General features: G+C 43.3%; 1 protein-coding gene across 2 annotated transcripts in view; it reads right to left on the bottom strand.

Moving 5' to 3' along the window:
* LOC120487491 (NACHT, LRR and PYD domains-containing protein 3) overlaps positions 1-18,793 on the bottom strand; it is a 54,406-nt gene that overhangs the window by 5,652 nt on the left and 29,961 nt on the right. For both annotated transcript variants that reach the window (XM_089126869.1, XM_089126868.1), the window contains one exon: positions 16,524-16,697. In XM_089126869.1, coding sequence (XP_088982995.1) covers positions 16,524-16,697 — 174 coding nt within the window. The remainder of the gene's footprint in view (positions 1-16,523; positions 16,698-18,793) is intronic.

The following is an 18,793-nucleotide window of genomic DNA, read 5'->3' as shown; positions in this document are numbered from 1 at the left end:
GAGTAACACACTACACAACCCTCACTGAGATAACACACACTAACACTCAGAACACACTGACAGTAACACACTACACAACCCTCACTGAGATAACACACACTGACACTCAGAACACACTGAGAGTAACACACTACACAACCCTCACTGAGATAACACACACTGTCACTCAGAACACACTGAGAGTAACACACTACACAACCCTCACTGAGATAACACACACTGACACTCAGAACAGAGTAACACACTACACAACCCTCACTGAGATAACACACACTGACACTCAGAACACACTGAGAGTAACACACTACACAACCCTCACTGAGATAACACACACTGACACTCACAACACACTGAGAGTAACACACTACACAACCCTCACTGAGATAACACACACTGACACTCAGAACACACTGAGAGTAACACACTACACAACCCTCAATGAGATAACACACACTGACACTCACAACACACTGAGAGTAACACACTACACAACCCTCACTGAGATAACACACACTGACACTCAGAACACACTGACAGTAACACACTACACAACCCTCACTGAGATAACACACACTGACACTCAGAACACACTGAGAGTAACACACTACACAACCCTCACTGAGATAACACACACTGACACTCAGAACACACTGAGAGTAACACACTACACAACCCTCACTGAGATAACACACACTGACACTCAGAACACACTGACAGTAACACACTACACAACCCTCACTGAGATAACACACACTGACACTCAGAACACACTGAGAGTAACACACTACACAACCCTCACTGAGATAACACACACTGACACTCAGAACACACTGACAGTAACACACTACACAACCCTCACTGAGATAACACACACTGACACTCACAACACACTGAGAGTAACACACTACACAACCCTCACTGAGATAACACACACTGACACTCAGAACACACTGAGAGTAACACACTACACAACCCTCACTGAGATAACACACACTAACACTCAGAACACACTGAGAGTAACACACTACACAACCCTCACTGAGATAACACACACTGACACTCAGAACACACTGAGAGTAACACACTACACAACCCTCACTGAGATAACACACACTAACACTCAGAACACACTGAGAGTAACACACTACACAACCCCCACTGAGATAACACACACTGACACTCAGAACACACTGAGAGTAACACACTACACAACCCTCACTGAGATAACACACACTAACACTCAGAACACACTGAGAGTAACACACTACACAACCCTCACTGAGATAACACACACTGACACTCAGAACACACTGACAGTAACACACTACACAACCCTCACTGAGATAACACACACTGTCACTCAGAACACACTGAGAGTAACACACTACACAACCCTCACTGAGATAACACACACTAACACTCAGAACACACTGAGAGTAACACACTACACAACCCTCACTGAGATAACACACACTGACACTCAGAACAGAGTAACACACTACACAACCCTCACTGAGATAACACACACTGACACTCAGAACACACTGAGAGTAACACACTACACAACCCTCACTGAGATAACACACACTGACACTCACAACACACTGAGAGTAACACACTACACAACCCTCACTGAGATAACACACACTGACACTCACAACACACTGAGAGTAACACACTACACAACCCTCACTGAGATAACACACACTGACACTCAGAACACACTGAGAGTAACAACACTACACAACCCTCACTGAGATAACACACACTGACACTCAGAACACACTGAGAGTAACACACTACACAACCCTCACTGAGATAACACACACTGTCACTCAGAACACACTGAGAGTAACACACTACACAACCCTCACTGAGATAACACACACTGACACTCAGAACAACACTAAGAGTAACACACTACACAACCCTCACTGAGATAACACACACTGACACTCAGAACAACACTAAGAGTAACACACTACACAACCCTCACTGAGATAACACACACTGACACTCAGAACACACTGAGAGTAACACACTACACAACCCTCACTGAGATAACACACACTGACACTCACAACACACTGAGAGTAACACACTACACAACCCTCACTGAGATAACACACACTGACACTCAGAACACACTGAGAGTAACACACTACACAACCCTCACTGAGATAACACACACTGACACTCAGAACACACTGAGAGTAACACACTACACAACCCTCACTGAGATAACACACACTGACACTCAGAACACACTGAGAGTAACAACACTACACAACCCTCACTGAGATAACACACACTGACACTCAGAACACACTGAGAGTAACACACTACACAACCCTCACTGAGATAACACACACTGACACTCAGAACAACACTAAGAGTAACACACTACACAACCCTCACTGAGATAACACACACTGACACTCAGAACAACACTAAGAGTAACACACTACACAACCCTCACTGAGATAACACACACTGACACTCAGAACACACTGAGAGTAACACACTACACAACCCTCACTGAGATAACACACACTGACACTCACAACACACTGAGAGTAACACACTACACAACCCTCACTGAGATAACACACACTGACACTCAGAACACACTGAGAGTAACACACTACACAACCCTCACTGAGATAACACACACTGTCACTCAGAACACACTGAGAGTAACACACTACACAACCCTCACTGAGATAACACACACTGTCACTCAGAACACACTGAGAGTAACACACTACACAACCCTCACTGAGATAACACACACTGACACTCAGAACAACACTAAGAGTAACACACTACACAACCCTCACTGAGATAACACACACTGACACTCAGAACAACACTAAGAGTAACACACTACACAACCCTCACTGAGATAACACACACTGACACTCAGAACACACTGAGAGTAACACACTACACAACCCTCACTGAGATAACACACACTGACACTCACAACACACTGAGAGTAACACACTACACAACCCTCACTGAGATAACACACACTGACACTCAGAACACACTGACAGTAACACACTACACAACCCTCACTGAGATAACACACACTGACACTCAGAACACACTGAGAGGAAAACACTACACAACCCTCACTGAGATAACACACACTGACACTCACAACACACTGAGAGTAACACACTACACAACCCTCACTGAGATAACACACACTGACACACAGAACACACTGAGAGTAACAACACTACACAACCTCACTGAGATAACACACACTGACACTCAGAGCACACTGAGAGTAACACACTACACAACCCTCACTGAGATAACACACACTGACACTCACAACACACTGAGAGTAACACACTACACAACCCTCACTGAGATAACACACACTGACACTCACAACACACTGAGAGTAACACACTACACAACCCTCACTGAGATAACACACACTGACACTCAGAACACACTGAGAGTAACACACTACACAACCCTCACTGAGATAACACACACTGACACACAGAACACACTGAGAGTAACAACACTACACAACCTCACTGAGATAACACACACTGACACTCAGAACACACTGAGAGTAACACACTACACAACCCTCACTGAGATAACACACACTGACACTCAGAACACACTGAGAGTAACACACTACACAACCCTCACTGAGATAACACACACTGACACTCACAACACACTGAGAGTAACACACTACACAACCCTCACTGAGATAACACACACTGACACTCACAACACACTGAGAGTAACACACTACACAACCCTCACTGAGATAACACACACTGACACTCACAACACACTGAGAGTAACACACTACACAACCCTCACTGAGATAACACACACTGACACTCAGAACACACTGAGAGTAACAACACTACACAACCCTCACTGAGATAACACACACTGACACTCAGAACACACTGAGAGTAACACACTACACAACCCTCACTGAGATAACACACACTGTCACTCAGAACACACTGAGAGTAACACACTACACAACCCTCACTGAGATAACACACACTGACACTCAGAACAACACTAAGAGTAACACACTACACAACCCTCACTGAGATAACACACACTGACACTCAGAACAACACTAAGAGTAACACACTACACAACCCTCACTGAGATAACACACACTGACACTCACAACACACTGAGAGTAACACACTACACAACCCTCACTGAGATAACACACACTGACACTCACAACACACTGAGAGTAACACACTACACAACCCTCACTGAGATAACACACACTGACACTCAGAACACACTGAGAGTAACAACACTACACAACCCTCACTGAGATAACACACACTGACACTCAGAACACACTGAGAGTAACACACTACACAACCCTCACTGAGATAACACACACTGTCACTCAGAACACACTGAGAGTAACACACTACACAACCCTCACTGAGATAACACACACTGACACTCAGAACAACACTAAGAGTAACACACTACACAACCCTCACTGAGATAACACACACTGACACTCAGAACAACACTAAGAGTAACACACTACACAACTCTCACTGAGATAACACACACTGACACTCAGAACACACTGAGAGTAACACACTACACAACCCTCACTGAGATAACACACACTGACACTCAGAACACACTGAGAGTAACACACTACACAACCCTCACTGAGATAACACACACTGACACTCAGAACACACTGAGAGTAACACACTACACAACCCTCAATGAGATAACACACACTGACACTCACAACACACTGAGAGTAACACACTACACAACCCTCACTGAGATAACACACACTGACACTCAGAACACACTGACAGTAACACACTACACAACCCTCACTGAGATAACACACACTGACACTCAGAACACACTGAGAGTAACACACTACACAACCCTCACTGAGATAACACACACTGACACTCAGAACACACTGAGAGTAACACACTACACAACGCTCACTGAGATAACACACACTGACACTCACAACACACTGAGAGTAACACACTACACAACCCTCACTGAGATAACACACACTGACACTCAGAACACACTGACAGTAACACACTACACAACCCTCACTGAGATAACACACACTGACACTCAGAACACACTGAGAGTAACACACTACACAACCCTCACTGAGATAACACACACTGACACTCAGAACACACTGACAGTAACACACTACACAACCCTCACTGAGATAACACACACTGACACTCACAACACACTGAGAGTAACACACTACACAACCCTCACTGAGATAACACACACTGACACTCAGAACACACTGAGAGGAACACACTACACAACCCTCACTGAGATAACACACACTGACACTCAGAACACACTGAGAGTAACACACTACACAACCCTCACTGAGATAACACACACTAACACTCAGAACACACTGAGAGTAACACACTACACAACCCCCACTGAGATAACACACACTGACACTCAGAACACACTGAGAGTAACACACTACACAACCCTCACTGAGATAACACACACTAACACTCAGAACACACTGAGAGTAACACACTACACAACCCTCACTGAGATAACACACACTGACACTCAGAACACACTGACAGTAACACACTACACAACCCTCACTGAGATAACACACACTGACACTCAGAACACACTGAGAGTAACACACTACACAACCCTCACTGAGATAACACACACTGACACTCAGAACACACTGAGAGTAACACACTACACAACCCTCACTGAGATAACACACACTGACACTCAGAACACACTGAGAGTAACACACTACACAACCCTCACTGAGATAACACACACTGTCACTCAGAACACACTGAGAGTAACACACTACACAACCCTCACTGAGATAACACACACTAACACTCAGAACACACTGAGAGTAACACACTACACAACCCTCACTGAGATAACACACACTGACACTCAGAACAGAGTAACACACTACACAACCCTCACTGAGATAACACACACTGACACTCAGAACACACTGAGAGTAACACACTACACAACCCTCACTGAGATAACACACACTGACACTCACAACACACTGAGAGTAACACACTACACAACCCTCACTGAGATAACACACACTGACACTCACAACACACTGAGAGTAACACACTACACAACCCTCACTGAGATAACACACACTGACACTCAGAACACACTGAGAGTAACAACACTACACAACCCTCACTGAGATAACACACACTGACACTCAGAACACACTGAGAGTAACACACTACACAACCCTCACTGAGATAACACACACTGTCACTCAGAACACACTGAGAGTAACACACTACACAACCCTCACTGAGATAACACACACTGACACTCAGAACAACACTAAGAGTAACACACTACACAACCCTCACTGAGATAACACACACTGACACTCAGAACAACACTAAGAGTAACACACTACACAACCCTCACTGAGATAACACACACTGACACTCAGAACACACTGAGAGTAACACACTACACAACCCTCACTGAGATAACACACACTGACACTCACAACACACTGAGAGTAACACACTACACAACCCTCACTGAGATAACACACACTGACACTCAGAACACACTGAGAGTAACACACTACACAACCCTCACTGAGATAACACACACTGACACTCAGAACACACTGAGAGTAACACACTACACAACCCTCACTGAGATAACACACACTGACACTCAGAACACACTGAGAGTAACAACACTACACAACCCTCACTGAGATAACACACACTGACACTCAGAACACACTGAGAGTAACACACTACACAACCCTCACTGAGATAACACACACTGACACTCAGAACAACACTAAGAGTAACACACTACACAACCCTCACTGAGATAACACACACTGACACTCAGAACAACACTAAGAGTAACACACTACACAACCCTCACTGAGATAACACACACTGACACTCAGAACACACTGAGAGTAACACACTACACAACCCTCACTGAGATAACACACACTGACACTCACAACACACTGAGAGTAACACACTACACAACCCTCACTGAGATAACACACACTGACACTCAGAACACACTGAGAGTAACACACTACACAACCCTCACTGAGATAACACACACTGTCACTCAGAACACACTGAGAGTAACACACTACACAACCCTCACTGAGATAACACACACTGACACTCAGAACAACACTAAGAGTAACACACTACACAACCCTCACTGAGATAACACACACTGACACTCAGAACAACACTAAGAGTAACACACTACACAACCCTCACTGAGATAACACACACTGACACTCAGAACACACTGAGAGGAAAACACTACACAACCCTCACTGAGATAACACACACTGACACTCACAACACACTGAGAGTAACACACTACACAACCCTCACTGAGATAACACACACTGACACTCAGAACACACTGAGAGGAAAACACTACACAACCCTCACTGAGATAACACACACTGACACTCAGAACAACACTAAGAGTAACACACTACACAACCCTCACTGAGATAACACACACTGACACTCACAACACACTGAGAGTAACACACTACACAACCCTCACTGAGATAACACACACTGACACTCACAACACACTGAGAGTAACACACTACACAACCCTCACTGAGATAACACACACTGACACTCAGAACACACTGAGAGTAACAACACTACACAACCCTCACTGAGATAACACACACTGACACTCAGAACACACTGAGAGTAACACACTACACAACCCTCACTGAGATAACACACACTGTCACTCAGAACACACTGAGAGTAACACACTACACAACCCTCACTGAGATAACACACACTGACACTCAGAACAACACTAAGAGTAACACACTACACAACCCTCACTGAGATAACACACACTGACACTCAGAACAACACTAAGAGTAACACACTACACAACCCTCACTGAGATAACACACACTGACACTCAGAACACACTGAGAGTAACACACTACACAACCCTCACTGAGATAACACACACTGACACTCACAACACACTGAGAGTAACACACTACACAACCCTCACTGAGATAACACACACTGACACTCAGAACACACTGAGAGTAACACACTACACAACCCTCACTGAGATAACACACACTGACACTCAGAACACACTGAGAGTAACACACTACACAACCCTCACTGAGATAACACACACTGACACTCAGAACACACTGAGAGTAACAACACTACACAACCCTCACTGAGATAACACACACTGACACTCAGAACACACTGAGAGTAACACACTACACAACCCTCACTGAGATAACACACACTGTCACTCAGAACACACTGAGAGTAACACACTACACAACCCTCACTGAGATAACACACACTGACACTCAGAACAACACTAAGAGTAACACACTACACAACCCTCACTGAGATAACACACACTGACACTCAGAACAACACTAAGAGTAACACACTACACAACCCTCACTGAGATAACACACACTGACACTCAGAACACACTGAGAGTAACACACTACACAACCCTCACTGAGATAACACACACTGACACTCACAACACACTGAGAGTAACACACTACACAACCCTCACTGAGATAACACACACTGACACTCAGAACACACTGACAGTAACACACTACACAACCCTCACTGAGATAACACACACTGACACTCAGAACACACTGAGAGGAAAACACTACACAACCCTCACTGAGATAACACACTACACAACCCTCACTGAGATAACACACACTGACACTCACAACACACTGAGAGTAACACACTACACAACCCTCACTGAGATAACACACACTGACACTCAGAACACACTGAGAGTAACACACTACACAACCCTCACTGAGATAACACACACTGACACTCACAACACACTGAGAGTAACACACTACACAACCCTCACTGAGATAACACACACTGACACTCACAACACACTGAGAGTAACACACTACACAACCCTCACTGAGATAACACACACTGACACTCAGAACACACTGAGAGTAACACACTACACAACCCTCACTGAGATAACACACACTGTCACTCAGAACACACTGAGAGTAACACACTACACAACCCTCACTGAGATAACACACACTGACACTCAGAACAACACTAAGAGTAACACACTACACAACCCTCACTGAGATAACACACACTGACACTCAGAACAACACTAAGAGTAACACACTACACAACCCTCACTGAGATAACACACACTGACACTCAGAACACACTGAGAGTAACACACTACACAACCCTCACTGAGATAACACACACTGACACTCACAACACACTGAGAGTAACACACTACACAACCCTCACTGAGATAACACACACTGACACTCAGAACACACTGAGAGTAACACACTACACAACCCTCACTGAGATAACACACACTGACACTCAGAACACACTGAGAGTAACACACTACACAACCCTCACTGACATAACACACACTGACACTCAGAACACACTGAGAGTAACACACTACACAACCCTCACTGAGATAACACACACTGACACTCAGAACACACTAAGAGTAACACACTACACAACCCTCACTGAGATAACACACACTGACACTCACAACACACTGAGAGTAACACACTACACAACCCTCACTGAGATAACACACACTGACACTCACAACACACTGAGAGTAACACACTACACAACCCTCACTGAGATAACACACACTGACACTCACAACACACTGAGAGTAACACACTACACAACCCTCACTGAGATAACACACACTGACACTCAGAACACACTGAGAGTAACACACTACACAACCTCACTGAGATAACACACACTGACACTCAGAACACACTGAGAGTAACACACTACACAACCCTCACTGAGATAACACACACTGACACTCACAACACACTGAGAGTAACACACTACACAACCCTCACTGAGATAACACACACTGACACTCACAACACACTGAGAGTAACACACTACACAACCCTCACTGAGATAACACACACTGACACTCACAACACACTGAGAGTAACACACTACACAACCCTCACTGAGATAACACACACTGACACTCAGAACACACTGAGAGTAACACACTACACAACCCTCACTGAGATAACACACACTGACACTCACAACACACTGAGAGTAACACACTACACAACCCTCACTGAGATAACACACACTGACACTCAGAACAACACTAAGAGTAACACACTACACAACCCTCACTGAGATAACACACACTGACACTCAGAACACACTGAGAGTAACAACACTACACAACCCTCACTGAGATAACACACACTGACACTCAGAACACACTGAGAGTAACACACTACACAACCCTCACTGAGATAACACACACTGACACTCAGAACACACTGAGAGTAACACACTACACAACCCTCACTGAGATAACACACACTGACACTCAGAACAACACTAAGAGTAACACACTACACAACCCTCACTGAGATAACACACACTGACACTCAGAACACACTGACAGTAACACACTACACAACTCTCACTGAGATAACACACACTGACACTCAGAACAGAGTAACACACTACACAACCCTCACTGAGATAACACACACTGACACTCAGAACACACTGAGAGTAACACACTACACAACCCTCACTGAGATAACACACACTGACACTCAGAACACACTGAGAGTAACACACTACACAACCCTCACTGAGATAACACACACTGACACTCAGAACACACTGAGAGTAACAACACTACACAACCCTCACTGAGATAACACACACTGACACTCAGAACACACTGAGAGTAACACACTACACAACCCTCACTGAGATAACACACACTGACACTCAGAACACACTGAGAGTAACACACTACACAACCCTCACTGAGATAACACACACTGACACTCAGAACACACTGAGAGTAACACACTACACAACCCTCACTGAGATAACACACACTGACACTCAGAACACACTGAGAGTAACACACTACACAACCCTCACTGAGATAACACACACTGACACTCAGAACACACTGAGAGTAACACACTACACAACCCTCACTGAGATAACACACACTGACACTCAGAACACACTGAGAGTAACACACTACACGACCCTCACTGAGATAACACACACTGACACTCAGAACACACTGAGAGTAACACACTACACAACCCTCACTGAGATAACACACACTGACACTCAGAACACACTGAGAGTAACACACTACACAACCCTCACTGAGATAACACACACTGACACTCAGAACACACTGAGAGTAACACACTACACAACCCTCACTGAGATAACACACACTGACACTCAGAACACACTGAGAGTAACACACTACACAACCCTCACTGAGATAACACACACTGACACTCAGAACACACTAAGAGTAACACACTACACAACCCTCACTGAGATAACACACACTGACACTCAGAACACACTGAGAGTAACACACTACACAACCCTCACTGAGATAACACACACTGACACTCAGAACACACTGAGAGTAACACACTACACAACCCTCACTGAGATAACACACACTGACACTCAGAACAACACTAAGAGTAACACACTACACAACCCTCACTGAGATAACACACACTGACACTCAGAACACACTGACAGTAACACACTACACAACTCTCACTGAGATAACACACACTGACACTCAGAACAGAGTAACACACTACACAACCCTCACTGAGATAACACACACTGACACTCAGAACACACTGAGAGTAACACACTACACAACCCTCACTGAGATAACACACACTGACACTCAGAACACACTGAGAGTAACACACTACACAACCCTCACTGAGATAACACACACTGACACTCAGAACACACTGAGAGTAACAACACTACACAACCCTCACTGAGATAACACACACTGACACTCAGAACACACTGAGAGTAACACACTACACAACCCTCACTGAGATAACACACACTGACACTCAGAACACACTGAGAGTAACACACTACACAACCCTCACTGAGATAACACACACTGACACTCAGAACACACTGAGAGTAACACACTACACAACCCTCACTGAGATAACACACACTGACACTCAGAACACACTGAGAGTAACACACTACACAACCCTCACTGAGATAACACACACTGACAGACTATTGACTACTGAGAGTAACACACTACACAACCCTCACTGAGATAACACACACTGACACTCAGAACACACTGAGAGTAACACACTACACAACCCTCACTGAGATAACACACACTGACACACAGAACACACTGAGAGTAACACACTACACAACCCTCACTGAGATAACACACACTGACACACAGAACACACTGAGAGTAACACACTACACAACCCTCACTGAGATAACACACACTGACACTCAGAACACACTGAGAGTAACACACTACACAACCCTCACTGAGATAACACACACTGACACTCAGAACACACTGAGAGTAACACACTACACAACCCTCACTGAGATAACACACACTGACACTCAGAACACACTGAGAGTAACACACTACACAACCCTCACTGAGATAACACACACTGACACTCAGAACACACTGAGAGTAACACACTACACAACCCTCACTGAGATAACACACACTGACACTCAGAACACACTGAGAGTAACACACTACACAACCCTCACTGAGATAACACACACTGACACTCAGAACACACTGAGAGTAACACACTACACAACCCTCACTGAGATAACACACACTGACACTCAGAACACACTGAGAGTAACACACTACACAACCCTCACTGAGATAACACACACTGACACTCAGAACACACTGAGAGTAACACACTACACAACCCTCACTGAGATAACACACACTGACACTCAGAACACACTGAGAGTAACACACTACACAACCCTCACTGAGATAACACACACTGACACTCAGAACACACTGAGAGTAACACACTACACAACCCTCACTGAGATAACACACACTGACACTCACAACACACTGAGAGTAACACACTACACAACCCTCACTGAGATAACACACACTGACACTCAGAACACACTGAGAGTAACACACTACACAACCCTCACTGAGATAACACACACTGACACTCAGAACACACTGAGAGTAACACACTACACAACCCTCACTGAGATAACACACACTGACACTCAGAACACACTGAGAGTAACACACTACACAACCCTCACTGAGATAACACACACTGACACTCAGAACACACTGAGAGTAACACACTACACAACCCTCACTGAGATAACACACACTGACACTCAGAACACACTGAGAGTAACACACTACACAACCCTCACTGAGATAACACACACTGACACTCAGAACAACACTAGCATCAAACACCAATGCAGAAAATCCAACCTTTTCATCTTTACAGTTTCAACAATTTCAGACTTCATACAAAGTAATATTTTCTTCAAAGAAAACAGTGACAATCTTTCATTTGATATTTTTACATTTTAACATAACAATTGAAAATTAGCAGTTTGCTTCAATAGTCTGTAATTTACAGTAATGAGAAAAAAAAGGTAGAATCTAAAAGTACACACTGTAATCCTGTAATCCTGCCTCTCTCCAGCATTGGGCCACAAGTGTTCGGCCTTTCAGCTGAAATTGTTTGAACATCAGCAGTGTGTGAAAGGCACAAGGCTGAAATTTATTCTGTTTTGAATGAGTGGTTCACAGTTTTGACAGCAGTGTGTTAGCATTTGAACAAAGTGCTGTAAATCCACAGTGTTGTGCAGGTTGTGTTTAAAGTCGTGGGATAAGTGTGTAGAGTTTTGAAAACTGTGTTCAAGCACTGAAAAACGATCTAGAGTTTGGTCCACATGAACTGCTGCTGTGCAGACTGGAGTTAGAGTTTAGCACATGTAGCTCCAGTTGTGCTCACTGTGGTTTAGCAATCGAAAAAAACTGTAAATGCAATTAAGCTGCTGCTCCCCGCCTCCATTCAGAAGAAGGTCAATCCTTTACATGAGGGTCAGATAAACCGGCAATAACAAAACACAGGAATGATTTTACTAATGGTTTAGAGCAGGGGTCGGGAACCTATGGCTCGCGAGCCATATATGGCTCTTTTCAGGATTTTATATGGCTCTCCCAATTTTCAAATGCTGACTGAAAAAGTCTCTCAAAAAGTAAAATATTAAGAGACAATTTGAGATGCACCATGCTGCATGGTCCATGCAGCACTTGTTAATCACTTGTTTATGATGCCCGTTTTCTCAATTTGTGTGGTGTCATAACACCGGACGAGAAGCGCGCGTCGCGTCTAGGACAGAAGCATCGCACACCGGACGAGAAGCGCGCGCCGCGTCTAGGACAGAGGTATCGCACACCGGACGCAATTTCTCAGTTTATGGCCGGCAATATTGTTTATGTTTAAGGACATTATGGAATTAAGATTATGTCTGTACTATGTTATAAGTGTACTGTACAATTAAATACAATCGTTGCTAAGTCTGCAGAACACTTTACCTCAGCAATTCTCATTTAAGCAGCTGATTTCTGAAAATGAATGTAAAAGTAAATATAAATTGCAGCACACGGTGAAGTCAGTATGTAGCCTACATTAACGACGGTTTGAGACAAATAAAAGTAAATTTTATATAAAACTATGTAAATGGCGCTCTGTGGCGAGGCAGGAATTTGAACGAGGTCCTGCTGAGCCGTTGCTGGGTGCCGCGGACAAACACTGAATGTGCCGCCGGTCATCAGTGTACACTCCTAGTCTAGGAGTCATAGAGAATAAAGTGTTTGAATTTTAAATGAGGCGCTGCGCTTCTCGTCCAGTGTGCTAGAAACCAGCATGTCAGTGAACAAAATATCAGATAAGTCTCCCGGAAGTTCCGGGAGTCTCCCGCATATTGATAGCGTCTCCGGTCTAGCTGATGCCCGAAAATTAGTTACAGTAAAATCTCCCGGAATAGAGCGAGATAGAACATACTGCGTGCATAACACGCGCGTATGTTATTATGTGCCTCGCGAAAGCCAGTCAACCCAACCCCACACACAAAAAAACAACTGTTTTTTTTTTTTTTTTTTTTAAGTGTTGTTGTTGTTGTAACGTTAAATAACTACCAGAACTGCTACCAGTGCAAGTCGTATATTATTACTGTTGTTGTTATATATTACTGTTGCAAATTTGTCTAATATACGAGTGTAAACTTTGCTCTGGCTCTTTTGAAAAAAATCTCAATTTTGTTTTATTTGTTTGGCTCTTCTTGGTAAAAAGGTTCCCGACCCCTGGTTTAGAGTTACATTGATTTATCTCTTGGACTTGCATGTACCGTCGTGTTTATCTTTTACAACGTAACGCATCACTATTGCATAAACGAAAATGGGCAAAAAGCAGGATTAGCTGAGGTGACTCTAACAGACAGCAGAGACACTGAGCCTGTTTTGAGCCGTGTGTTAAGAGTTGTGCTCAGGTGACTGTTGGTAATGCAGACTGTAGTTAGAGTTTTGCACATTTAGCTCCAGTCGTGCTCACTGTCGTTTAGCAATCGAAAAAAACTGTAAAGAGAAACAAAAACATTTTTGTCACAGTTCTCTTGTCTCCCAAGTCTTTCTGGTAGAAATGGGAGCTCTAGTGCAAGTTCTACTGGGAAGACTCTAATCTAACTCATTAATTAATTAATCACGATATTCATTGACCTCAGATCTAGCCAATCACCACTCAGACATTTGGAGTACTAAAGCCCGGTTAACACCCATTACTACGTTTGCAAAAACTGACGCCGGTGTGCATCCCCATCCTCCCCAACACCACCCGGTCGTTCTCTTGTCTCCTGAGTCTTTCTGGTTGAACTACTTTACCTGTGCGCTTACTGAAAATAATTGCACACCTTATAGACCTTATGTAGTCCCGCCCCTTTTCAGTGCTGCGCTCGTTGTATTTTGACTTCCGGTCTGCATTTCCACCGCGATTTTGCATAGGTATGAATGAACTGCTCATAAATAATTTCCCGGTCGACATTTGTTAAGACATCTGCTTTACAATGCTTATGATAAACATTACAATGCTCATGATAACTTTTGTTAACTCTACAATAAGTAAATCCACTTCACCAGATAATTACTCCTCGACAGGAATGCCATAGAAATACACAGAGCGACCGCGAAACCGGAAGTTCAAAGACAATATTCTAAAGATTACGGCGCCCACGTTTCTCTGGTGCATAAGGTCTATAATGTTCATCAGCCAATCAGAATGAAGCATTCAACAGCCACGTAGTATAACTAGAGCTAAACCACATTCTCAATAAGAACTTTATTAAATGTAGTCATGTAATCTATAATAAAGTGTAACTAGTTTGTAATAAGTGAATATTATAAAGGTGTTTTTGAAGTTTAATGGAAGCTCTTCCTGCTCTACATACTTGAGTTTTTCCAGTCTGTAGTTTGGATCCTTGAGTTTATCAGTGAGCAGCTTGACTCCTGAATCTCCTGGGTGGTTGTAGCTCAGATCCAGCTCTCTCAGGTGTGAGGGGTTTGAACTCAGAGCTGAAGACACATAACCACAGCCTTCCTCTGTCACCATACAGCCAGACAATCTACAAAGACATACAGCAACAGTCCACATGACATTAGTTTGGCATTCACATCAGTCTCTTTCACACAATGACCTGCGTAGTTTGTACTTTCAGCTGTTATTTTCTGTAGATTCTTAAAAAGTAACAAAAACATTAATTAGCATAGCATTAATTATGATCGTGGCTTTTCTCAAAAAAATAAATCTGGGTGGGGGGTTCTGCGCTCCTATTGGCTTTTGGTTTGACGGTTGTCAGTGTAAAGTCACACTGCCAGAATTTTGTCTTATATTTACTTGTAATATGATCAAACATTTCAGATGTTGACCTAGGAGCAGAGGAATCTTTTCAAGGATTCAAAAATGTGTCTCTGACAGTCAAATCGTGACAAATCGTACAGTGTGACCCTGGATTTAGCAGAAGGGAACAGTAAAGGTAAATGGCACCTAAGTAGTGAGTTTAGGCATAGGGATTAGTGTGTCACGGTACCAAAATTTCAGTATTCGGTACCAATACCAGTAAAAATTCACGGTTCTCTGTACCAATTTCGGTACCAAAGCTTAGTTTAAATTTACATATATTTAAGTGTTTATCACGGTTACAAGAATGGAAACTGTACATTTGCATTATAAACACTTTAGAAAAAGATTAGATAAAATGACCTAAAATAAACAATAGTATACACTAACACATTTTTAAAGTTGTTTGTAAAGTTTTAATCCGTTAACATTTATTTAATGCACAATGAAGTGAATAATGATAATAATAATTCATCACATTTATATAGCGCCTTTCTGAACACTCAAAGCGCTTTACATGGAAGGGGGGAATCTCCTCAACCACCACAAGTGTGCAGCATCCACCTGGATGATGCGACGGCTGCCATAGTGCGCCAGAACGCTCACCACACACCAGCTTACTGGTGGAGAGGAGACAGTGATGAAGCCAATTGGTATATATGGGGATGATTAGGAGGCCATGATGGACAGAGGCCACTTGGCAAATTTGGCCAGGATGCCAGGGTTACACCCCTACTCTTTTGAAAGACATCCTGGGATTTTTAATGACCACAGAGAGTCAGGACCTCGGTTTAACGTCTCATCCGAAGGACGGTGCTCTTTGACAGTATAGTATCCCCATTACTATACTGGGGCGTTAGGACCCACACAGACCACAGGGTGAGCACCCCTGCTGGCCTCACTAACACCTCTTCCAGCAGCAACCTGGCTTTCTCAGAAGGTCTCCCATCCAGGTATTAACCAGGCTCAGCCCTGCTTAGCTTCAGTGGGCAACCAGTCTTGGGCTACAGGGTGATATGGCTGCTGGCATAAGTGAACAAACATGAACAACCAAGTGTTTGTATTAAATAACATTTACAAACATTAATTAATGTTGTAAAAATATATTGTTCACTCAATGTGTTGATGTGAACTAAGTAATGTTGATGAATGGTATCTTATTGTAGCATTACCAAACTATACAGGAGATAAAACATGTTTTATTTGACTTGACTGTACTTTTATTTAATCTAAAACTGCATTCATATTTAATTTTAAAAAGGCTTTTTAAACCTGCTGAGTTATAAAGGCAAGAATACGCCTAGAACTGGCACTGACATTAAATGACATAAATATGGATGCGTCGATACTAATACCAGTAGTACTCTGGTGTCGGGTGGATACTACTGTGCTCATGTACTCGTAAAACTACCCCGAAAGCACTTTAGAGGCCGTTCACATATCGCACGTGTTTTTTATTATATTTTTGCGCGTGCTTATTCTTTCCAAAGCGCTTGCTCTCACGCGGCGTCTGCAACAACAAGTGGATTCAGAGAGAGAGCATATCAGCGTTATGAAGAGGACACAACTGTGCACCTTTCAGACAGCGCGTCTAGAACTGGATTAACCTGGTATCGGTACCTAGAAAAGCTGATACTGTAACATTTTTTTTTTTAGTATCGACTTGGTACCAAAGTACCGAGTTTTTTGACAACACTAATAGGGATGAAACCCTGAAGTGACATTTTTAATTTCTCTCACCTTAACTAGCTTATCAACTTCTACACTGCTTCAGTGTTTCTTTTTTAACACTCTGAATATGGATTATATAAACACTGAGCA

The sequence above is a fragment of the Pimephales promelas genome, chromosome 24 (genome assembly GCF_988280905.1).
Source record: "Pimephales promelas chromosome 24, fPimPro1.hap1.1, whole genome shotgun sequence".
Lineage (NCBI taxonomy): Eukaryota > Metazoa > Chordata > Actinopteri > Cypriniformes > Leuciscidae > Pimephales > Pimephales promelas.
This window is presented reverse-complemented; position numbering and strand designations above follow the sequence as displayed.